At 37.9% G+C, this 25,100-nt stretch overlaps 1 protein-coding gene across 5 annotated transcripts in view; it reads right to left on the reverse strand.

Annotated features, from left to right (window-relative positions):
* Positions 1-234: 234 nt before the first annotated feature.
* BIN2 (bridging integrator 2) overlaps positions 235-25,100 on the reverse strand; it is a 38,613-nt gene continuing 13,747 nt past the window's right edge. For 2 of the 5 annotated variants that reach the window (XM_077110709.1, XM_077110710.1), the window contains 10 exons: positions 16,345-16,399; positions 15,849-15,943; positions 15,186-15,281; positions 12,981-13,088; positions 12,573-12,658; positions 11,343-11,418; positions 9,036-9,118; positions 5,638-6,397; positions 1,575-1,649; positions 235-771 (listed from right to left, as the gene is read on the reverse strand). In XM_077110709.1, the coding sequence (XP_076966824.1) occupies positions 742-771; positions 1,575-1,649; positions 5,638-6,397; positions 9,036-9,118; positions 11,343-11,418; positions 12,573-12,658; positions 12,981-13,088; positions 15,186-15,281; positions 15,849-15,943; positions 16,345-16,399 (1,464 nt within the window). In that variant the 3' untranslated portion in view covers positions 235-741. Of the gene's footprint in view, positions 772-1,574; positions 1,650-5,637; positions 6,398-9,035; positions 9,119-11,342; positions 11,419-12,572; positions 12,659-12,980; positions 13,089-15,185; positions 15,282-15,848; positions 15,944-16,344; positions 16,400-18,019; positions 18,126-25,100 lie in introns of all 5 variants that reach the window. The other 3 variants (XM_077110712.1, XM_077110711.1, XM_077110713.1) reach the window with 3 other exon arrangements.

The raw sequence follows: 25,100 nt of genomic DNA on the forward strand, positions 1-25,100 counted from the left end.
TATTTGCTATTAATCAAAGCTGGGGTCAAGTGGGGGTAGGCCTGCAATAAAGTATCTGAATTGAGGAGGGGTTCCTGTGGCCCTTGGTATCATCAAAAGAAGTTACACCCATTATGTAGAGTGAGTTGGCGTTCAGGAATCTGAACCTGGCTAGAATCAATAACCTTCTTGCCTAAATGGAGAACAGGGTGTTGGGCTAGAACAACTCCCTCTGTCAAACAAAGAATCCATACATAATCAGAATCACACTTTATTTAGCAATCTGAAAATCTGTTCCTTTGGTTTTAAGTCTTGCAAGATGAGTGGTAAATCAAAGACAGATTTGTTAGCCATCCTCTGAGTATGTCTCTGTGTGAATAAGTGTCTGTGTCTACAGATGCTTCTGTTTTTCATAGTCATTATAACCCCAATTTTAATATCTATATAAAAGTTTATTATTCTAACAATTCTAAAAACATGAATTAAATATTTTCTGAGTATAACCTTTTCTCCCATGCTGTCGCCCTCCCTCCCTCCCTTCCTTTCCTAAGGCCGTTCCTCAGCCTTCATTAATGCTGGGTCTTTAGAGACCACCAGCAGCATTCTTACTGTCTGAGAACCTAGAAATGAATGCTGGATCTAATGCACCTCTGACTTGCAACCTCTGGCCACCCTGTACCCCTAGAGGCCTAGTTAGGGAGCATGGGGTCTCTGGGAAGGTGACGTTGGGTGGGATAGGTGGCATTTCTTGGCAGTTTCTCTTCACAATCGCACATTTTCACTTGTAGGTACCTGGAAAGTAAATGTGATTGCATTAGGTGCTGAACTACCCTCCCATCAACCACTTAACGGGGTAAAAAAATCAATTTACTTCTACCAAATTATATTTCATATAATGCCACTGTCCTCTATTGAGGGAGGCATTATGAAACTGGTCATTTGGATTATCACAAGGATTTACTGCAGATAATGTTCATTATATCATTTGCCATTTCTTTAAGGATTTACAGGAGAATTTTTTTTTCATCTTAGTTAAAGAAGTTGTTATCTTTTCTTAACGAATAGGCTTGCCTTTATCTTATGGACACAGTGAATTGGTGATTTATGTATTAGGCTTTTCTCTTATCGGATGCTAGAAAGTCTAGAACCAAATCTGTGGTCCATCATTAATAAGCTTATTTTATGGAATGCGTTTTTGTACTTACCTAATTCATGACTCCATTTTATGTCCTGCCTCATGTACTTATTTTGCTATGTTTAGTACATATATTATTTTACCTTTTTGTATAACTTTTGTATATCTTAACTCCTTTTGGGGATAAGCTTGGAAACTACTTAGGAGGTAGGACTATAGTGAGAGGTCAAGAGGTTTAGAGGAAAGGTTTGGGAAATGAACAAGGGTAAACACCACAAAGTTCCAGTTTACTCTTTCCCTGGCTTCTATCTGCTTGACACTACCCTAAGGATGTTGCCTACTGCTGGCTTCTCCTTATACTTCTAGCCATGGTAGGTATTCCAGCCCTGTAGCCAAACCCCTGACAGCCTAATGCGCAAGCTCAATACCTAACCTGTTTTCCTATGTCTGGTCCACTTACCTCTTCTTGAGGCTCAGGTACGATAAGGCTATTCTCTCCTGGAATGGCAGAGACTTGAAGCTGAAGGCCTTGGTTCTGCAAAGAGAAAAGTTCTGCAAGTGAGAGGTGGCTCAACCTCCCCATCTCTCAGTTCTGTGCCTTATACTTTACGAGGGCCATATACATTACCAACGGCAAACATACAATCTTGTTTCACTAGAGCCTGAAGGCATCAGGGAAGGCTATACCATTATTGCCATGTATAGATGAAGACACCAAGACTTGCTGGGATAGGAAACCAGGTCTCCTTTGAACTCCAGAGATTTTCCCATGATCAGATACCGTGTGCCTATTTGCATGACATGTGTTTGTGTGTATACCTACGTGGGAGTCTGTGAGGGTACAAATATAGGTCTTAAAACCATTATCTACCACTTTTAGATTAACAGTCCTCAAGAATGCACTACAGGGCGGGCCATGGTGGCTCAGCAGGTAAGAATGCTTGCCTGCCATGCCCGAGGACTCGGGTTCGATTCCCAGTGCCTGCCCATGTAAAAGAAAAAAAAAAAAAAAAAGAATGCACTACAGCTCTCATATTGAAGTGATCCTAACCATAACAGGCGGTTAGGACTGAGAAGTACTATAATGGTTTCTTTAGGAAACCACTGAGATGGGAACCAAAGGTTTGGAAAGAAGGTATGGGAACTACTCTGGCAGGGTAGACCTTGGCACTCTAAAGAGGAGAGCCATTAAAAAAGAATACATATAATTCCTATGATATAAAACTTGCCCTTTAACAGTAGAACCAATTTCTAATAATGGACAATCACTTAAAATTCTGTGGTTTCTTCTCTCAGGTACATTTTCTTCTAACTCTCTCCTCCCTTTCTAGGCCTTTGAATTATCTCAAAGATAATACCACTGCTCAAAGTTATCAGAATCTTCCTTCTCTCTGAAATCATTCAAATACTAAGAACAGATTTTCTCCCAGATTTACTCATTTTTGCATGTGATATGTCATAATTCTGCTTGGGAGAAAATCTGCAAGGGAAGTAAACATATCTTGCAGGACACAAGTGTCAGAGGATTGGTGATGCTGACTGGCTAAGATCTAGGATGCTAGAGCTGCTTAACTCCATACAGGAAAAAATATCTGTTTAGCTGATGACCAAAGCAGTTCCATAGAAATGGCTCAGAACAAGGAAACATTATAAATCTCAAAAACAAGGAGATAGCTACAGGAGAAAGCTATATATCCTATATTTCTTTCTCAGAGTGGGCAGTGTTCCTAGACTTTTCCTCAAAATGCTGAGACAGCATCTTGGCCTCCATAATCTCCCTTTCAATCAGATTACTCTAAGAATTTTTAATATTCACCACAGCCAAACAGAAAGTCTATTTTATTTAGATTTATATTTATACAAAATCATATAGTGGGACATAACTCCCTGGGATGAGTCTGGCCCTGATACTATGGTATTGATAACACTTTCCTGACCAAAAGGGGGAAAAGAAGTGTAATAAAATAAGGCATCAGTGGCCAAGAGAGATCAAATGGAGGGTATTCTGGAGGCTGCTTTTATGCATGTTTCAGTTAGACAGCACTAATTGCCATGGTTTGCTAAATCTCAATCAGCATCACTCCTGTTGACTCTTAAGAACAAGTAGGACTCGAACTGAGACTCAATAAAGGTTTCATGCACTAGGTTTGCCTTCCTGAAACATAATTCCTAGAGGACTCCTAGGTCAGATAAATCCTGAAACTCAGAGGGACCACCCTCTCTAGGATTATCAATTAATCACATCCCCATATCCTTTAGTGTGGATACCTCTTCTCAACATGAAAAAGTCAGAACAGGCATTCCCCAAAGATCCCTATAGATTGAGAGAAGGATTAAAGGAGAAGGAGGCGGTATAACAGAGAAAATGGGATTTAACAAATAAGTATGGCTGCTGAATCACTATATTAATATTCCTTCTATCCTCCAGTGTTTTGGAGTAGCTAGAAGGAAAAATCTGGGATGATGGAATGGTAGCCTGTGACAAACTCTGGGATCTGTTCTGTAACTATTTGTTGAAGTGTGCTTTGAAAACTATTGCTTTTTTCTTTCTTTGCTTTGTATATATGTTATATTCTACAATTTTAAAAAGTTAAAAAAAATCATATAATACATTTCAAAGTCAAATTTAAATTAAATTTGTATTTTCCATACTACCGAGTTCTTTTCAGTGCAGAAAATCAAGGGACTACATTTCACTTGCTCAAAATTCTTCATTTATTCATTTACTGTCTACTCAATCAGCATAGTTGCCTTAGACTAGAATCAAATCAAGGTGGGGGTTTATATCTTGCTCTTTTAGGGTCCTCACTGCCTCATGTAAATTGAGAGTGAGGGTATAATAATGTTGATGACTTGGATTTTAGTGTCTCACAGCAATTAGCTGAGATAGGCTCATTGTTCTCTTCCTTATATTCCATCTTCCCTGCCTTAAGACTCCCAAAAAACACCTGTGGATCAAAGTGGACAATGTAGAAGAAATTTCTGTACCTGAATGGTACCCTTATATTCTTTACCTATGTTATCTCCTCTAATATAGCAGCAGGCTCCCAAGGTTGCCTGGTCAGCCTTCAGACAGGCATAGGCAGCAGTAACTTGGTCTTGTTCTGAGTATAAGAAGGAGTCTTATGCTCTTCTCCCAGATACCGATATGGCTCACGTGCTGGCCTCCTTCTTTGCCCAAATATCACCTTTACTGACCACTACGTTTAAAACTGCAATCCAGCCCTATTCTCTGGGCTCTCCCATACTTGATTTTTCTCCACATCTCTTATAACCACTAAATTGTAATTTTATTTCTTATCTGTCTCTGCCCACTAGAATATAAGCTCCGGGAAGGGAGATTTTTGCTTTTGGTTCACTATCATAGCTCCATCTTAGAAAAGTGCCTGACACATAGTAGGGGCTCAATATATAACTGAATGAATGAATCTTAAAATGAATAGAGTCAAATTCATCAAGAATGAACCTCGATGCTTCTGGTTACATGTCTCCCAATAATCCTCACTACAACATACCTGAGGTGATCATACACCCTCAGCTCTTAATATCTCCTAAGGAAGGAGAACTATTTCCCAAAGTGGCCCTATTTCTGAACAGAGCTAAATGTTGAAAGATCAAAAAAAATGTTAGAGTGTTTGGATACATACCCTTTTCTATCCTCTGTTCACAGGCTCTAATTTTGCCCTCTGGAGTCACATAGAGTGATCTCTCTTCTATTGTGGTAACATATATTGAACATAAATTTCCCATTTTAACCACTGTCAATTATCAGCTTAGTGGTATTAATTACATTCACAATTTTGTACTACTAACACCTCTATCCATTACCAAAACTTTTTACCCCAAGCAGAAACTCTGTGCCCATTAAATATTCTTTCCACATAATTTGAATATGACTTGATTCCCAGATCCTTCACTAAGCTGATTGTTCTCCAGTTAATAAGGGTCTCTCAATTTTAACACAATCTTTTCCTCACCCATATCCTCACCTTTCAAATGGCCATCCCTGATTGCTTTATCTTCCTCTATGAGTTCCTGCTTCTAGGTCTCTCCCATCAAAGAAGATTGGAAATTTGCTGATGCCATTTCCCCCAGGTTCTATTTACCATAGTCACAGGTATGACAAACTGAAGTGAGACAACCCCCTCCTTCACCCCTTTAAAAGAAATGTAAAGCTCAGGATGCCAGTTGTAAGTTATTTATACTGGAAACTCCCATAACTTGGAGCCAAAGAAATTAGTGAGAATCTGCTCCTAAATATTAGTGACAAACCCTCTGTAGAAGTCAATTACTTACGAGTAAATCACTAATTTAGTTCCTATAAAGATGTCAAACAATCCCCAGGACCAAAAAAAGGTCTACAGGGTTAGCCTTGAGACTGTAAATTAATGATATAAAATCTTGTCAACTGTGGAGTAACCTGATTGTAGTAAATATGGCCTATATGGAGACATGTAGACAACCCAAGCCACTCTTCACCTCAGACAACCAGAGGCTCTGGAGACAACCAGAGCCACTCTCACCTCAGAGATCATCAAGGCAGGAGAAGTGCAAAGGTCTTCTGGGTTCACATTATGGATGCTTTCCTTTTCTCTGTCCTCAGGAGTTCTAACTGGCTTCTCTGGAGGCTCTGGATCAGGAGAGGCCTCTAAGGAAGCCCTAGGACTAGAAGATTCTGCCCCAGAGAAGGCCCTGGGACTCATGGGTGAACCCCCTTCAGAGACCATAGGACTGGAAGGTATGTTTCCTGAGGAGGGCCTGGGGCTGGAAGAGGCTCTGGGTGGAGGAGGCCTACTAGGAGGTGCTGAGGTCCTTGGAATAGAGGCTCTCTTCTTTGTTTGTTCAGATCCTTCACCTGAGGTGTGGATTTGGAGGACTACTTCTGGGAGAGATGATGAAAGCTTATTTGAAGAGATCAAGCTACTTCTTGGTGATGGAACTGGGGAGCAAGAGAATACTTCCTCCTGGGACTCGCCATCCTCAAGGGTGGGAGAGGGCTGGGCCTCAGTTGGGCCATTGGAGACTGGAAGAGATTCTTCTTCCTCAGAGGAGCTTGTTTCAGCCTCTTCCCTTTCTATTTCTTCCTCTTTTAAGGACTCTTCTTTGATCTCAGACTTGTTTTCTCCCTGAGCTGGATCAGATGCCAACTCTTCTTCAGTTGCTGAGACAGATTCCCTATCACTCTTCAAAGAGGGTACAGAGGGACTGGTAGGTGAGGTGAGAGGGCTGGAGATTGCAGATGTTCGAATTGGGGAAGAGATGACTAAAGAGCGCCTGCTGCTGCTAAAAAAGGAAGGGCATTCAGATTCAGAAGGGCTAAACACAAAAGCAACTTAAATAATAAAAAATAAAGTACATACAATTCTCTAATAAAAATAAGTATATTACGATGTACACACATAAGAAAACAGAATACAGCAATTTAAAATGTTAAAAAGTTTGTAAAATATGAATTCATGCTTACATTATAAACTGAAGTGAAAAAGGGCTATAAAATTTGATATTGTATCATAATCTAAATTAGGTAAAAATATATAAAGAAAAAGACACCAGAAAGAAATATTAACAGATATTTTCTCTGGGGAGAGGATTAAGGGATGGTATAATTAACATTCACTGAGTGCTGAATACCTGCTAAGTGCTGGATACTGTGCTGAGTGTATCCACATCTAACGTCAGCTTGAATCCTACTTCACCTCCTGGAATGTCCCTTACTATCTACTGACTGACTGAGCAACTCACAAATATTTACTCAACAGGTACCAACAATGTGTGATGTCTTGTGCAGTAGGATGGGAGATGAGGGTAGAAGGAGGAGGAGAGAATCTTAGATCCCACGCTGAGGAGTTTTTGATGTGGGATAAACTGCATGACATGAGGTTTTTTCTAGCACTAGCATTCTAGGAGTCAGTACATTTAGAAGGCACAGAACATAGCAAGAGAACGTCAGATTACTCCATAGCATTCTGAGACATCTACTCTAAGTTATGGTGAAGATGAGAAGAACAGACAGAGAGAACTCTGGCTTACAATGCTGGAAAGAGGAGAAATACAGCTTTTGGAGCAAAAGGGAATTCATCTACAAACTATATGTTGCCCTGTGGTGGTTTTTTTATATTGAGATATTTATTATATATTATTTATTATTTATATATTTCTATATTGCCCTTGAGTGGTATAAACAACAAATGTGAGCCCTGTTCTTCCTTCGAGTTCTAAGCTCAGTTTCACTCCCTCCTTAAAGCCTCTCCTGGTCACTCACACCCTGGCAATTATACACCTTTCTGGAATTTCTACTGTTCTCTTTAGGTACTTTACATGTGCAAACTTACATAGTTCCTTCTCCTCCTAAGCAAATTTTCTGTCCTTTTTTTTGTAAATCACTTTAGGGTAAGGACCATTCATATATCATTGGGTCCCTAGTACCAGGCATAAAACCTCATACACAGAAGGAACTTAATAAAACTTCCTGTACAAAAGTGTCAAAATGAGAAAGAGATATTCTGAGGGACCAGTGAATTACTAACACCAGTGTGAAGAATGTCTGAAGACACAGATACAAAAAAAAAAAAAAAAAACAAAAGTGGAAAAGCAAGCTACAACAGATTGGGAGAAAATATCTGCAATGCATATCACTAAAAGATTAGCATCCTGACTAAACAAAGAACTCATACAAACCAATTTTTTTAAAAAAGGGCAAATAGGGTGCATGGGTAGTTCAGTGGTAGAATGGTTGCCTACCTTGGAGGAGACCCGGGTTCTATTTCCAGTCCATGTTCACCCACCCCCAAACAGTGCAAACCACCCAAGTAAAACATGGGAAAAGGAAAAACAGGTAACTCACTCACAGAACAGGAACTTGGATGACTAATAACATGAAAAGACCTTTGAGCTAACTAGAAATCAAAGATAAAGATATGAGAATTAAAACTGTAAGTAATTCAATTTCATATCTTTCATTTGGAAGAATTAAGAAGGGACGATTCCATTGTTGGTGGTTCTAAGTACACTGTTTGTTTTCTTAAATAAAAAACATGTAAAAAAAAAAAGTGATGATGTCACATGTGACAAGAATGAGGAATGATGGGGGCTCTTATTCAAAGAATATGGGTTGTATATTAGAACAATCACTTCGGAGAGCTATTTGGCAATATCTGGTAAAGCTGAAGAAACTTAATGTATGGATCCTATATCTCAGCAATTTTACTCCCAGTATCCACCTGAGAGAAACTACTGATAATATTCACAAGGAGAAACGTAGAACACATTCATCACATCATTATCTGCAATAGCAAAAAGTTGAAAGACAACCCAAATGTCCATTAGCAGTACAGATAAATAAAGTATAAGCTAGGCATAGAATAGCATCCATAACAGTTATGGAAAGGAAAGATTAGGGCTAGTAACATGTAGCAACAGGGATAAATCTCACAAAGAATACTAAGAGAACAAAAGAAGCTGCAGAAGAACACATACAGTATAATTCTATTTATATAAAGTTTAAAAACATGCAAAACAATATTTTATGTGTGTGTTTATGTTTGTAGCAAAAGTAAAAAGATCTGCATAGAAATAAATACTAAATTCAAGAGATATTACCTCTGGGGGGTAGCAGGAAAAGAAAGTGAATGTGGAAGGGACACTGGGAATATTAATTACATTTGTAATAGCTGATTTCTTAAATTTGGTAGTAGGTATATGGCTATTTGTTGTATCCGTCTTCATACCTTTAACTATGTGTGACATATTTAATGAGTATATCATTAAAAGAAAAAGGATTTACATAGGAATGTGGTACAAAAAGCAGACAACATCATACATATGAACAAAAAAGGAAAAGGCAGGATTTTGTTTGAGATGAGGGTGAATGTTGCACATACAGGACAAACAAGAGCAGAAAAGAGTTTGAGAAGTTGCTTACCTTGAAAGTCCTTTCACCACAAAGACTTTGTTGGAATGTTGCTTCTCCAGTTTGCTCATCACCTCATAAAGATTGTGGTTCAGCTAGAGCCAGCAAGAAAGAAGGTACAAGACAGATGGCAATCTGAGACTGGCACAGCCTTCTCTTTTCAACTTCAGATAGCTTCCTGAAATAAAATTTCCCTACCCTTTCAATTCTGATCTGTAATTTCTTCTCATTTCTTCAGCACTAGAGTCTAGAGTCCTGTCCACTCACCTCTTCTTCCTTCCTGTCTTTCTGTGTCCTAAGTTCTGCTTCTTTCATCAGACTGGCAGCTCTCTCAAGGTGGGGTCTATAACTGATGTTTTGATTTGAGGTTCTAGTTTTTGTTGGGTGCTGAGCACTTAGTGATCCAGGGAATGAAAATTCATTTTCATATTAACTACACAAATCATAATACAGCCAAAGAAACTGTGTAGAGGTATATGTGTATTTGCGTGTATGTAAATATAATTAATACTATAATAGCAAAGAATCTGGAATCCCAGGACCACAAGTAGCCTCATGAGGTCATGTTAAATGGCTATCACTGACAGGACTGACCCTATTCACGACCAACAACCTGAGAAACTGACTTGTGCTTAAACACTGCCCTCTCTGCTCCCTACCACTAAAAAATGAATTCACAACTTGGTTCCCCATTTCAGTTCTTTATCATAAGCCTAATCTCCTTTATTTATGCTAAAGCTGAAGTTTGGATGCTTTTATCCAGTTGTTAATGGAGATGGAGTGGGACCTCTGATTATATATATTTTGTGTATATATGCTTTAATATCCTTCAACACCAAAAACTCAACTTGTCTGGATAGATTATTTTTTTATTTATTTTTTATTTTTATTTATTTTTATTAATTAACGGAAAAAAGAAAAAAAAGAAATTAACCCAACATTTAGAAATTATACCATTCTACATATGCAATCAGTAATTTGGATAGATTATTTAAACAACCCAAACACAGGGAGCCCAGAATGGGAATGGGGGCTTTTAATTCTGTATAGCTTAGTGTAATGCCCAGATACATCCCAGAGTATGTTAGGCAGATAATTTTAAAGTATTGGCAAAGTCCCTTGAGGGACGGGGGAAAAATATGAAACGATTAAGCTTTACGACTGGAAATTCCTGATACTGTATCAAACATTAGGGACTCCCAAATCAATCGGTCAAGCCCTTGATTTTGAGGGTAACTCTTGTAAAGCTTATGTGTGTACTGGAGAAGCTTAGCCTAGCTATAGTTATGCCTAAGAGTTACTTCTGGAGGACCTCTTGTTGCTCAGATGTGGCCTCTCTCTAAGCCCAACTCTGCAAATGAAACCATTGCCCTTCCCCCTACACGGTGCATGACATCCAGGGGTGAAAGTCTCCCTGGTAGTGTGGGAGATGACTCCCAGGGATGAGCCTGGCCCTGGCACCATGGGGTCATCAATGCCATCCTAACCAAAAAGGGGAAAAGAATTAAAACAAAATAAGGTATCTGTGGCTGAGAGTTCGAATAGAGTTGAGAAGCTACTCTGGAGACTACTCTTATGCAAGCTTCTGCTATATATATTGCTAATTACCACAGTTTGCTAACCCCCAACCAAAACCTTTCCTGCTAACCCTAAAGAACACCTAGCGTTCTTTATAAGAATATAAAACTCTACAAAGGGTCCATGCACAAGGGTAACTTTCCAGAAACCTAAAACTTCCAGATGGGTTCTTAGGCCAGATAAGTCCTGAAACCCAGAGGGGACAGCCTTTCTATAACATCAACTAGTTTCATCCTCCTACCCCATATTATCGATAGCCCTTTCCAACATGCAAAAGTTAGAACAGGCACAGCCCCAATACCCCTAAAAAGTGGGAGAAAGATCAAAGGAGAAGTGGGGGTATAACAGAGAAGACAGGATTTAGCAAATGAGTATGACTGTTGAATCATTACACTGATGTTTCTTTTAGTCTTCAGTATTTTAGAGCAGCTAGAAGGAAAAACTAAAATTGTGGAAGTATAACCCATACCAAACTCTGAAATCTGTTCTATAACTAATTGTTACAATATGCTTTGAAATTTGCTTTTTTGTATATGTTATTTTGCACAATAAAAAAATGAAAACAGAACTTGTAAAATAAAAAAAATACCCTTCAACAGTCAATCAAGTACAATTATGTCATCATGAAATAAAAGTAAAAATCTTGAGGTGCTAATATGAATATTTAATGAAATTATGTGAATCAGAGCTATCGCTATATTTACTAGAAAAATCCACTTAGGAGTCTAAACTGTTTCTTACCTTGCTCATTTCCCTGTAGAAAACGTCCCTCAAGTTGGAAAAGTTTTGGAAAATGGTCACATAACAGCCAATACGACTATTGAGAGGCAAAACAACATACACATACAGGTCAGCAATGGTAAAAAAGGATCTTGTTTGAAACACAAGATAGGCTTAAACAACATCAGCCACCATCAATACTCCTGAGAGAAAGGTACCCCACATCCTAGATTCAAGGTATTCTGTGACCTGCATTCATGTGAGCAGGGATAGGAGCACCCCTGACTCTCAAGAATTGAAAAGCCAGGGGAGACACTATTGGTCCAGGCTGACACCAAAGTATAATACAGCACTAGTTTCATGAAGTTATTTGATTTAGGCTCTTAGATAAAGAAGACATGAAAGTGCTTTGAGGAATTTTTAAAATACTGTATAAATATAAGGCCATATAATTATAATTAGTTTTCTCTTTATGCAATATTTGGGCTTCTATGAAGTTGTATGTCCATTAATGGAATTCTACTCTAAATGGATTTGGGAAGTTCACATTCAAAGAAACTACCAATTTTCTCTTCTATTTAAATTAGGAGTCACACTGCTTCTTGGCCTTTTGGCTAAGATCAAGTATAAATTAGGAGTCACATAATTAATGCTTTAAAATACATGTACTCATTAAAAAGGCTCCATTATACATAAAATATTGACAATACAAATACTCAGATTACAAATGTATTAAAGCATATTTTGTTCATGAAAACAGGATACAAATGGAATTTCTGCTCAGATTCTTCCACATTGGAAGAGTCACATCTAAAACACTTTATCTAATGTAAAGCAAAGACATCTTCATTAATGCAAATATTATCCCACAGTTTACCTTCTGTATAAATGTGGTTGTTTATGAACCAGCTCATTTAAAACAATACATGCTTGATAAAACAGATATTCCTAGTATGTATGACAATGGCATTTTACTTGCCAAGATCTCTCCTATCAAAGAAGCATCTTGTCTTCAAACCTGGAAAAGTTGCTAGGGCAAGGGTGGTTATCTCTGTATTGCAGACGAAGAAACCACTGTCTTAAGAGAGGAGGTGGCTTGCCTAATACCACAAAGCAAGTTAGTGGCAGGACTGAGACTACAACCCACTCTTGAACCAGGGCTCTATTTACGGGGTGACGTGTTAGGCTGCCAGGTGGCCTGGGCGTGCCCTAGTCCAGGAGTCCAGCTCTTTCCTGAATTTTAATCATTACCTGTTATAAAGAATAGGCAGCTCCTCCAGTAGTTCCTGGTTCAGATCTTCAAACACGATCTGGGCTTTGTTAAATTCTTCCTCTGCCTAGGTGGTAAAAGAGATCTAAGACAATTCCCTTCAAGCCTGAAACCGAGGGCAGAGGCTACCTTCTTGATCCACTGTACTTTTTCAGGGACTGGGCTTATTTGGAATCATGCCTCTCTTTTCCCAGACCCACACCTTTCTCAGCCTCAAGTCCCTAATTATCCTTAAAGCATTACCATTATCAGAGGAGATAAGATTTCTTCCAGGAAACTAGATGCTGAATTTACCATTTCCTAAACCTAGCTTGATCCAGGTACTTGCCACCATGTGGGCTAGTGAGAGCAGGAACGTTTAACCAGGTTTTGGTTTTGTTTTGTTTTACCTTGGCAGTCTTGGCTTCATCTTTCTTCTTAGCATTCTGCACTGACTCTAGGTGGTGTCGGGCACTGTCATAGTCCACGAGTTTCCGGCCCCGCTTGGCAATTCTCTCCTAACCCAGGGTGATGAGAAAAGGCCTTGATACTCACTTTTCAGGGGCCAGGATGTGGATAAGAAGAATACCAAGCAGATGAGCCCCCAATCTTGGGGTTTGTTTATATGAAACTTAACCCTACAAAGGATAGGCTAAACCTACTTAAAATTAGGGTAAGAATTACCCCCAAGAGAACCTCTTCTGTTCCTCAGATGTGGCCTCGCTCTCTCAGCCAACATGACAAGCAAACTCACTGCCCTCCCCCTCTCTACATGGGACATGACTGTAATGGTGTGGACCTTTCTGGTAACGTGGGACAGAAATCCAAAATGAGCTGGAACTCGGCATCAAGGGATTGAGAAAACTTTTAGACTAAAAGGGGGAAGAGCAACATGAGACAGAATAAAGTGTCAATGGCTGAGAGATTTCAAACCTAGTTCAGAGGTTATCTTGGTGGTTATTCTTATGCATTAAATAAATATCACCTGTTTAGTTAAGGTGTAATGGAGAGGCTGGAGGGAACTGCCTGAAAATGTAGAGCTGTGCTCCAGGAGCCACGTTTCTTGAAGATGATTGTATAATGACACAGCTTTCGCAACGTGACTGTGTTATTGTGAAAACCTTGTGTCTGATGCTCCTTTTATCTACCTTATTGATAGATGAGTAAAACATATGGATTAACAATAAATAAATAATAGGGGGAACAAATGTTAAAATAAATTTAGTAGATTGAAATGCTAGTGATCGATGAAAGGGAGGGGTAAGGGGTAAGGTATGTATGATTTTTTTTCTGTTTTCTTTTTATTTCTTTTTATGAATTGATGCAAATGTTCTAAGAAATTATCTTGATGATGAATATACAACTATGTGATGATATTGTGAGTTACTGATTATATCATAAGAACGGAATGATCATATGGTAAGAATGTTTGTGTTTGTATGTGGTTATGTATCATAAATTAAAAAAAAATTAGACAAAAAAAAGAATACCAAGCAGAGAGGCAAGATTCCTGAATTCTATGATCAAATTTCACTTTCTAACAGAGTTTTGTGTTCTCGAGATCTCCTTTACCTCTGGGAGAAATGGGGATTCTCACAGGAAGATAGAGTAAAGGGCAATCCTGGAAAACATGTGGAAGCCTGCACTGAATTTAAATATTCCCTATGAACCTAATAGGAACTGGTTCAGCCTCCAGGAAAAATGGCCTTGAAAATTCTGCTAAATGAAAAATCAAGAGTCTAAAGTCTCAGACTCAACTCTGCCATTTGTTAGCCTTGAGACCTAAAGCAAAGCACATCTTTTTTTGAGGCACAGTAGCCTCTTCTCTATACATTATTTCAAAGATCAAATATGGACTATGAAGTACTTTGAAAACTCTAAAATGTAAAAAAAGAAAAAAAGTAAATTACTGTGAGCACTGAAAGAAAGTCTGTCTAATCACATCCAAACTGCAAATACAACGGAGAAGTAAACTGTCATTGACCCATTTCTCTCTCAGTCATAGAATCTGAAAGGATCTTAATAATTATCTGGTCCAACTTCCCATACAATACATAAAGCTTCTCTACAGTATCCAAGATAAGTAGTTCAACTTCTGCTTTAACAGAGAACTCACAATCTTTCAGTGTATTTCAGTCCATTTTTGGAAAGCTTTAACTATTAAAAGCTTAAGGCAGTCTCCCTTTAGTATTTTCCTATTACTTTAAAATCAGCACAGTGCCCAACAGTTGTTTAATAATATAAATTAAAGGAATACATGAATTCTAATTCTGCTTTTTAGAACAGTTTAGAACAGGCTGAATTCCTCTTTCTCCTAACAGCCTTTCGAGTATTTGAAGGTAGTCATTATGCCTCCTCCAAGTTTCCTCTTCTCCTCAATAAACATCCTTAGTCCCTTCAACTATTTCTCAGAGCTGAAAGGGATGCCCTGGTATATACTTATCACTAGCCCAAATCCAGCTGACTGAAATCCAAGTTTAAACATAACCCACGCACTACTTCTAACCCTCCACCCTAACCTCTTATCTAAACATCAACCTTCCTAACTTTCTACCCAACTTAATTCCTAACCATGGGCTGCCCATAACCCAGCATTGATTCTATAAATTGAGTACCTTAATCTCACTAAACTGGGCTACATAGTTTTCCATGGTTCTCACAGCCTGGTCAGCGAGTTTCTCTTCATAGTCTTCCCAAAGGAGATCATTACTCTGTGGGATAGAGAGAGTAGCTGGTTAGGATTCCGCTTTTCCAAAACTGCCCACCAGGTAAATACCCAAATTCTTCCTGCAAAACCTTCCTTTTTGAAACACTGTATTTAGAATATCACATTGGATACTGGAGAAGAGTCAGAAGGAAAAGAGAAACAGCCCCTGCCCCAAGAATTCCCTATAGGAACTGGACATACATTCAGGGATCAAGAACAAGAACATATGGTCAAAAAAAAAAAAAAAAGAACATATGGTGAGAGCCTGATGCTACAGCTTGGAGGATAAGGAAATATGGATTAAACAACCAACTTTCAGGCGGTAAATTGTAATGTTTTAAAGAGGGAAAGGGGGTAAAAAAAAACAGAGCAATCCACAGATAATGGAATACCTGTGTTTACCTTAATAGTTACAGTTTCTTCCTACCACCCAGACACTGAAACTATTCAAATGAACAAAGTACACTGGTTCTTTTGTTTTTCTATTAGTTTGGATGGAGAACCTAAGCCGAGGTTGAGTAAAGGGCAGGAGTGAGTGCTGAAGGAGTTACATAGCACAAGTAGTCCTTACCCCTATAATGGCCTTCAGCTCCTCATGACCATCCCATTCGCTGCTGTAGATTTCCTGCAGGGTTTCTGACACTCTCTTTGAGCTTTCATGCATTACTGAAAGGAGAGAACACAGTCCTACCACAAGCCTTCCCACACAGGTGATAGACAAATCAGTGGTTCCCAATACAGAAGAGCTAACTCAGAAGGTTTAGGTTATCAGTAAGGGAAGTGTGATGGGGATGAGGTAGGAAAAGTCATTCTTCCTAAACCCACAAAGCCCAATCCCAAGAGAGTCAGAGGCAGGGAAGTGATTAAAAGCCTAGGTATGGGGTGCATAGGTGGTTCAGTGGTAGAAGGTTTGCCTTCCATGCTAGAGACCTGGGTTCGATTCCCGGACCATACCCCCACCCCCACCCCCCCAAAAATGTTTGTGTTTTTCATACTGGATTCCATCTGTCAGACCTCTTGTGAGCTACATAAATTTCCTCTGTATTCTCCTGTGTTGCCATACTTACCTTTTACTGCACTAAGGAAGTTCTTCAGGTCCTTATATAGCTTGTGGCCTTCTGCCTGAAAAGTAGAAGTTACTTGCCTTTGGTAACTAAAAGAGATACATTTCAAAAGATTTTCCAGAGGCTGAAGTAGAAAATTAGGTTAAAAGTAGAAATCACTGCTAGAACGCCATCAAATATTTGCAATTTTTAAAATGAGTCTCTACTCTCTTTACAAACAAGTTGTAGGTTGCCTTCTTTCAGGTCAATTTTTAAGTTAGGGTATTGCTAGAGCTTTCACTGCACTGGCATGTCTTCCTTCTTCTCTTTTCTGTTTGTTCTCCCTTCCGGTGAACAATAGCTTATACCCAAATTCTTCTGTTGAAATTTAAGCTTCCTCTATGTGACATTATGTGATCTTCTGGTTACACTTTCCTCACTGGGTACCTCAACTGCTACCATCTTCTGCAGATACCAGACCCTCTTCCTTTTCTGAATCCTTGTACAAGCCATTCTTCTCCCTTGATGTTCTCCTCTGCCTTTTCTCAGCCTATTCTTCCCTTCCGTCAGTCACCTGCTTAACACTTCTCCTCCAAGAAGCCTCACCATTGATTTCTTCCTGTTCCAACCCCAAAGTCCTCTATAGTTCTATTGTATCTATCCCTGGTTTTATCTTTGCTTCTGTATCTGAATTCTAATTCTCATTTTTTAAGGCTAGGAACTTCCAATCACAGAGTAGGTCTCCTCCTCCCTCTAAAAAAAGGAAGAGAGGAAGAAGATTTAAAGTTGGAAGTTCAAATCTCAACCTGACAGATGAACCATTTTTATAATAACTTTAACAAATTGTTTGTGTAGCCTTTTTTTCGAGTACCTCCAGCAACCAGAAACTCACCAACCCCTTGCCTAAGATAGTATGATTTCATTTTGTTTGGTTTTTTTTTCTTTTTAAATAATTTTCATTTGTTAGAACTTTTGTTCCTGGTCTTAGGTTGGCCTTTTGTGCCAATAGAGTAGACCGCATTTCTCTTCAACACATCTGAAGACATCTTTCATGTGCCCTTCACAGTCTTCTTTTCCATAGGTTTTCTTTTTTTTTTTTTAACATGGGCAGGCACCGGGAATCGAACCCAGGTCTCCTGGCATGGCAGGCGAGCATTCTTGCCTGCTGAGCCACCATGGCCCGCCCTCATAGGTTTTCTTAATTGTTCCTCATAGTGTTGTTTCAAGCCCTTTTCTGTTCTGGTCTCTTTCCTAAGTGTGAACTCTAGCTTCTAAGAGTTGGGTGGGAAGCAAGTTTGAGGTCAAATAGTTGATATTTTGGAGCTTGTCTTCATGAATGTGATACTGGACTGAGAGGTGCAGTCCATTTCAAGGGTACAGTCCCAGGCCCATGGGTCAGAACAGCTTATTCAGGTGGTAGAGTATTTGAAAGCCAAGATCCATTATTTAGTACATCATAAAATACTTATCGTGAATATGTTCATTTGTTCTGCTGTTTGCCTGTATTAATAACTAGACATGTATTGAGCATACAGAAGTATAAGAAAAATTATGGGAGAAAAAATGAAAATTCCACCTACTGATTTAAATTTTTTTCCTATGGAAATCTTTGGGAAAAGATGACTATTCAATTTTAGCAAGAGAAAATCTGGATCCGCTCAATCAAATAAACAAAGAAAACATGACTAATCTATCTTACCTTTAGTGCCCACCTCTAAGTCAGTGGAAACTCTTGACCATTCCTCAGGTTGAAAACTCATCTCAGATAGGCAACTTCATAGAGGCAGAAAGAAGATTACAGGGTACTAGGGGCAGGAGTGAGGGAGTGAAGAATGGGGAATTAATGTTTAATGGGTACAAAACAGAGTTTTTGCTTGGTATTATGGAAGGTTTTGGTAATGGATGGTAGCAAAACATTGTGATTAAAATTAACACCACTGAACTGTATACTTGAGAGTGGTAAAAATGGGAAAATTTATGTTCTATACATCTTACCTCAATTAAAAAAAAAGTCCATCTCAGGAAAGAAGAGTAAATGCCAGGGTTGAATAGATAGGAGGAAACAGACTACTTCAAAGGGGTCAAAGACACAGTCAGAGATGGGAGAGACCTGAAATTGTGTAGTGTGTCATAGCAGATGAGGATCACAAGGTGTCAGAGAATTGGTCAAGGAAGGATCAAATGCTACAGAGAGATTAGAATGCAGGAGGAATGGGTAAAAGTAGATGGACCTGGTAACTGGAGGTCGCTAGTAACCTTTGAAAAAGCATTTTAATAGCATAATGGAGACAGATTCATGAGTTAACAAAATTCAGGAACACTTAGCACTCACTAGGAAGGATGTCTCACTTTTTTATTGTTCATTTGAGAAAAGGTATTTTTTCATTCACAGAAAAAAGTTTAGTTAGACTAAGATGTTAAATGTATATAATATCTATTAATCAAGGATAAAATAGGTAGATAAGTTTGAGAGTTTTGAAAATGTGATAATCAAGGCTTTAAAGAGTTCTGAAAGAATTTTGAGGATTATAAAAATTAAAAAAGGATTTCAGTTATTTTTTTAAAGAAAACATGGATTCAATTTTTTACTTCACTGTGAAAATCTCATCACAAAAATACATTTTTGAGTAACAAAAGTTGCTAAGCTATCTCGCATAATTTCTACGAATGGACAGTTTAATTTTTGTGATTAGATATTATATGGCTTGAAAAATCAGATCACAATCAGGGCTGCCATGAATGATTCTGCAAGTTATAACACTCAAAAACTGAGGGACACTATTTATACTATAATCCATAAAATGTGAATGACTTCTGTCCTCTACTGTCCCTCATAAAGCCTGTCTATTTCTGTTTTAGAATCAAGCCTCTTGGTCATAAAATTCCTCTTTTATGTTTTTGCTCTTCCCTTGGAGGAGATGATGTATAGGGAGAGGGAAGGGACATCGTGGATGTCATTTCACTTTGCTGACCTTTCTGTCTTCTCCTGAAATATTTCCAGGTGAAATAATCCCTGATTATTCTTTCTTCTTTCCTGACAGATGTGGCTTTCTCATTCTTAGCGTCTAACTTGTTTGGGAGTCAGGAAACCTGGCTTACCACCAACTAGCAAGTCATTCTCTTTTGGTTTCAATTTCCTCATCTATAAATGCAGGGTAAGGTCATTTACAGATCTAAATCTGATGATTTTATCACTTCTGCTCTCTGAATCCTTGCCAAATTCTTGACATCACCATAAAGATCTGAATCAGTCGTTCCTACCCCTTATATAAATAGTCTCAGTTAGTTAATGAACTATTTTTCCCTGAAGCTTGTTTTAAACACTCAGGTATATATAGCTATGTTCTAAGAGATTGGGGCACTGAGGATGGAGAAGATGCTACTTATCCTGGGTGATGTCCTACTTGCTGTGAGAAAACTGAGCTCAGAGAAACTTAGACACTCAGCAAAACAAATGTAAATTAACATGACCAAACCTTGAATAAGTGCTGAAAATGCTTCATATAATAGAGATCCAAGAGGGGAAAATGAAGTTACATTGTTAGAGGGTGAAGAGGTGGGGGGGTAAGGGGAGAAAAAGCAAAGCCTTAAAGGATACCTATAGAAATTTGGTCTGGAATCTGGGAATGCTGGGAATAACAGGAAAAGCTATTAATAAAAAATTTACCTACAGGCTGACTGTGGATGAGATACAGGGCACATGACCAATATGTCCAACTTCTGGTACCCTTCACTATCAATCTCTTTACCCTTGTCTTTTTTCCTCCTGTTCATCTTAGCCACCCAGGTCTAGCCTCAGACCTGACTGAATTGTCAGCGTTGTCTTCCTTAAACTGCGAGAGCTTTCAAGGCAGGCAGATTGTCTTCTTCATGTTAAAGTTCCAGCATACAGCACAGAGCCTGGCATGCAGCAGATATTCAGGAAATGTTCGTTAAACAAACTTACCAAGAGGAGAATATTCAAGTTTATTTAACCACCAGTTACCACGGGTGTACCAATCTCTCAGTCAGTTAGTTTTTCCTGATTCCTAACTCTGTTTCATTTCTCAAGCATATTTTCACCCCTCAAATGATGTTTAGATGGTGGGCTTGCACAGGGAATTCTGAGGGGATTGTCCTGAATGATCTCTTACTCTTCTTGATAGCCTTCCTTTATTTCCTACCTTTCTACCCACACAACTGCCCTTAAAGGATGACTCCTCTGGGAATTCATCTACAAAGCAGAGAGAGGGAAAGAGAAGACTGAAGGACAGAATGGACTAAGAATCAGAAACCTTAAGGTATATTAGAGAGGCTAGAGGGAAGTGCCTGAAACTGGAGAGCTGTGTTCCAGTAGCCATGTTTCTTGAAGATGATTGTACAATGATATAGCTTTCGCAATGTGACTTTGTGATTGTGAAAACCTTGTGTCTAATGATCCTTTTATCAATGGTATGGACAGATGAGTAAAAAATATAGATAGAAAATAAACAAATAATAAGGGGAACAAATGTTAAAATAAATTGACTTGATTGAAATATTAGTGATCAATGAAAGGGAGTGGTAAGGGGTATAGAGAAAAAATAGGGGGAACAGTTAAAATACATTGGGTAAATGGAAATACTAGTGGTCAATGAGAGGGAAGAGTAAGGGGTATGAGTTTTTTCTTTTTCTTTCTTTTTCTTTTTCTGTAGTGATGCAAATGTTCTAAGAAATGATCATGGTGATGAATACACAACTATGTGATGATATTGTGAGCCACTGTTTGTACACCAAGTATGGAATGCTTGCATGTTAAGAATGTTTGTGTTAAAAAAAAAAAGTTTGTTTGCATGTTGTTTTGTCAATAAAACTATTTTAAAAAAAAAGAATCAAAAACTTTCGAAGTGGATGTCAACTTACTGATTTCTGCTTTTCTCATGTTGGAGTTGGAAGTAGGACAGTTGTTACAGTTAAAAAGAGGTCCAAGAAGGCCCTCCAGTGATGTACAGAGAAAAAAAGCACAGGGTTTATGACTGAATAATAGTAATGCAACTTAAATGCTGTTACCCTGATTAAATCATTTCCCTTTACAATCAAGTCCTATTTCCCTTCACTGGTAAAATGACTAGATTCGTGGTTGCCTAATGCTATTCTCAGACTAGTTACTGCATCCTAATTATATAGGAAATTAATACAGAACACAGATTCCCTAGTCAAGGATCCCCTATGAATGTTAATATCACAAAAAAAGAAGCAACCAGACATTATTTGCTTCTTGATGGACATAACATCACCTATGAAGTATTTTTGCCACCAAAACAAACACACACAAAAACCTGAATCTCATCAAGATTCTAGATTTAACTACCATTTTACAGAAAACACAGAAGAATATGTTAAACAATACCATGGGGATGCAATCAGCAAAATTTAGACCACAAGAAACTCTGCAGAACAATCAATCATCAACAAATAAGCCATAAAAAAATCTGTAAAAAAAATTATGACAAGAAAATTTGAACATTGGCTATTTTATGATATTAGGGAATTATTGATAACTGTTTTAGATATCACTGAAATTTGTGTTTTACTTGAATACTTAATCTGAAGATATTTGCATTATACTGTTAAGTAAAAAAGGCAAGCTGCAAAACTATATAAACTATGAGATATGTATAAATTAATCTCACTTTTGTAAGCCTAATGTTTATATTTACCATGGATATATTTAGAATATTATAGAGATACAGAGCAAAGTAATTGTGATGTTATAAAACAACAGTGGTTGTAACTTGTAAGGGTGTGAAATCATCACTATTTTTTAAGTTCATTATCTTCTTTTTTTCTTGATGTACTTTCTGACTTGCTCTAATGAATAAATAATGTTTAACAGAAAAATATGTTATAGGTGTGATAATTGTATTGTGGTTCAATTTTTTTAAAAAGTTCTTGTCTTAAAGAATCATAATAAGTTTGTATGGATGAAATGATGTTACCCGGAATCTGTTTCAAAATAATCAGGGATGAGGGAAGTGGGTAAGGACATAGATGAAACAAGATTGCCAATGAGTTGATAAATTACTGAAGCTTTCTGACATGGATTTACTATAAAAATCTCTCTAACTTTGTGTACACTTGAAGTTTTCCATTTGAAAAAGTTTAAAAGTATAGATTCCCAGGTTCTACTCCTAGAGATTTTGCATTAAATTTTTTCCTAAATGATTCTGAGATATAATCAACTACTGAACTAGATAATAGCTAATACGTCAATATAAAATTTGTTTTTATATAATTCAATTAAGCTACATATTCATTGAAGTTAATAATTCCCTTATATTATAATTTTTTATTAATTAAAAAAAATTACAAGAAAGAAACACAAACATTCCTAATATATGCTCATTGCGTTCTACATATATAATCAGTAATTCACAATATCATCACATAGTTGCATATTCATCATCATGATCATTTCTTAGAACATTCGCATCAATTCAGAAAAAGAAATAAAAGGACCACAGAAAAATAAAATGAAAACAGAAAAAAAATTTTACATACCATACCTCTAACCCCTCCCTTTCATTGATCACTAGCTTTTCAAACTAAATTGATTGTAACATTTGTTCCCCCTATTACTTATTTTTATTCCCTATGTTCTACTTTCTGTTGACAAGGTAGATAAAAGGAGCATCAGACACAAGGTTTTCACAATCACACAGTCACACTGTTAAAGCTATATCATTATACAATCATCATCAAGAAACATGGCTACTGGAACACAGCTCTACATTTTCAGGCAGTTCCCTCCAGTCTCTACATTACATCTTGAATAACAAGGTGATATCTACTTAATGCGTAAGAATAACCTCCAGGATAACATTAATCTCTCGGCCATTGACACTTTGCCTCATTTCACTCTTCCCCCTTTTGGTCGAGAAGGTTTTCTCAATCTCTTGATGCTGTGTCTCAGCTCATTCTAGAGTTTTTCTCAGTCCCTTGATACTGAGTCTCAGCTCATTCTGGGATTTCTGTCCCACGTTGCCAGGAAGGTCCACACCCCTGGGAGTCATGTCCCATGTAGACAGGGGGAAGGTGGTGAGTTTGCTTGTTGTATTGGCTAGAGAGAGAGGCCACATCTGAGCAACAAAAGAGGTTACCTTGGGGGTGACTCTTAGGCCTAATTTTAAGTAGGCTTGACCTATTCTTTGTGGGGTTAAGTTTCATATGAACAAACCCCAAGACTGGGGGCTCAGCCTATAGCTTTGGTTGTCCACACTGCTTGTGAGAATATCAAGAATTCAACTTGGGGAGGTTGAATTTTCCCCTGTTCTCACCATTCCCTGAAGGGGACTTTGCAAATACTTTTCCACTCACTGATCAAATCACTCTGGGATTTATCGGGGCATCACTTTGGACAAACCAACAAAATCTCATGTCCTACCCAAGGTTCCATGTATTTATGTTGTTCAACCAACTATCTACATAAGCTATATTAGGAGATGAACTGGCCAAAATATAAATTTTGTACCAAATAAACATTTTTTGCTTTAGTCTCACACATAAGGTGACATTTTAAAATATGAATTATCATCTATTTTCAGCACCCTGCAGTAATGACATTCCTTTGTTCTTCCTCATGCAAAAATATTTTTCAATTTGTACAGTTACTCACTATCATTATACACTCTAGGCATTCCTAGATTATTCCATCTCAATCTTTATCATCTATCTTTCTTTGTGATATCATTTATGCCCCCAGCCCTCCTCCATCATTCTCACATTCAGCTTCATTCAGTGTTTGAACATAATTGTATTACAATTAGGTAGCACTGTGCTGTCCATTTCTGAGTTTTTATATTCAGTCCTGTTGCACCATCTGTATCCCTTCAGCTCCAGTTACCAATATCTTATTGATTTCTATCTCCTGATGGTCACTGCTACCAACGAAATATTCCAAGTTTTTTCACTAATGTCAGTTCATATCAGTGAGACCATACAGTATTTGTCCTTCTGTTTTTGGCTAATCACACTCAGCATAATGTCCTTAAGGTCCATCCATGTTGTTACATACTTCATAATTTTATTCTGTCTTACAGCTGTATAATATTCCATTGTATGTATACGCCACAGTTTATTTAGCCACCCGTCTGCTGATGGACATTTTGGCTGCTTCCATCTCTTGGTAATTGTAAATAATGCTGCTGCAAACATTGGTGTGCAAATATCCGTTTGTGTCCTTGCCTTCATGTCCTCTGAGTAGATACAGCATATAGATGGGTCCTGTTTTTTAATCCATTCTGCCAGTCTATTTCTGTTGATGGGGAGTTTAATCATTAAAATTTAGTGTTATTACTGCATGGGTAGTACTTTCTTCTACTATTTTGCCTTCTGAATTTTATAGGTCATATCTAATTTTCCTTCTTTTTACCTTTACTCATAGTCTTCCTTTCTATACTCTTCCCCACATCTCTCTCTTCTGTCTTTTCATATCTGTCTCTAGTGCTCTCTTTAGTATTTCTTGCAGAGCTCGTTTCTTGGTCACAAATCTCTCAGTGATTTTTTTGCCTGAAAGTGTTTTAATTTCTCCATCATTTTTGAAGGACAATTTTGCTGGATATAGAATGCTTGGTTGGCAGTTTTTCTCTTTTAATAATTTAAATATATCATCCCACTGTCTTCTCGCCTCCATGGTTTCTGCTGAGAAATCTATGCATAGTCTTATTGGGCTTCCCTTGTACATGATGGATTGCTTTTCTCTTTCTGCTTTCAAGATTCTCTGTTTCTCTTTGACCTCTGACATTGTGATTAGTAAATGTCTT

This window comes from Tamandua tetradactyla, chromosome 7, assembly GCF_023851605.1.
Source record: "Tamandua tetradactyla isolate mTamTet1 chromosome 7, mTamTet1.pri, whole genome shotgun sequence".
NCBI classification, from domain to species: domain Eukaryota; kingdom Metazoa; phylum Chordata; class Mammalia; order Pilosa; family Myrmecophagidae; genus Tamandua; species Tamandua tetradactyla.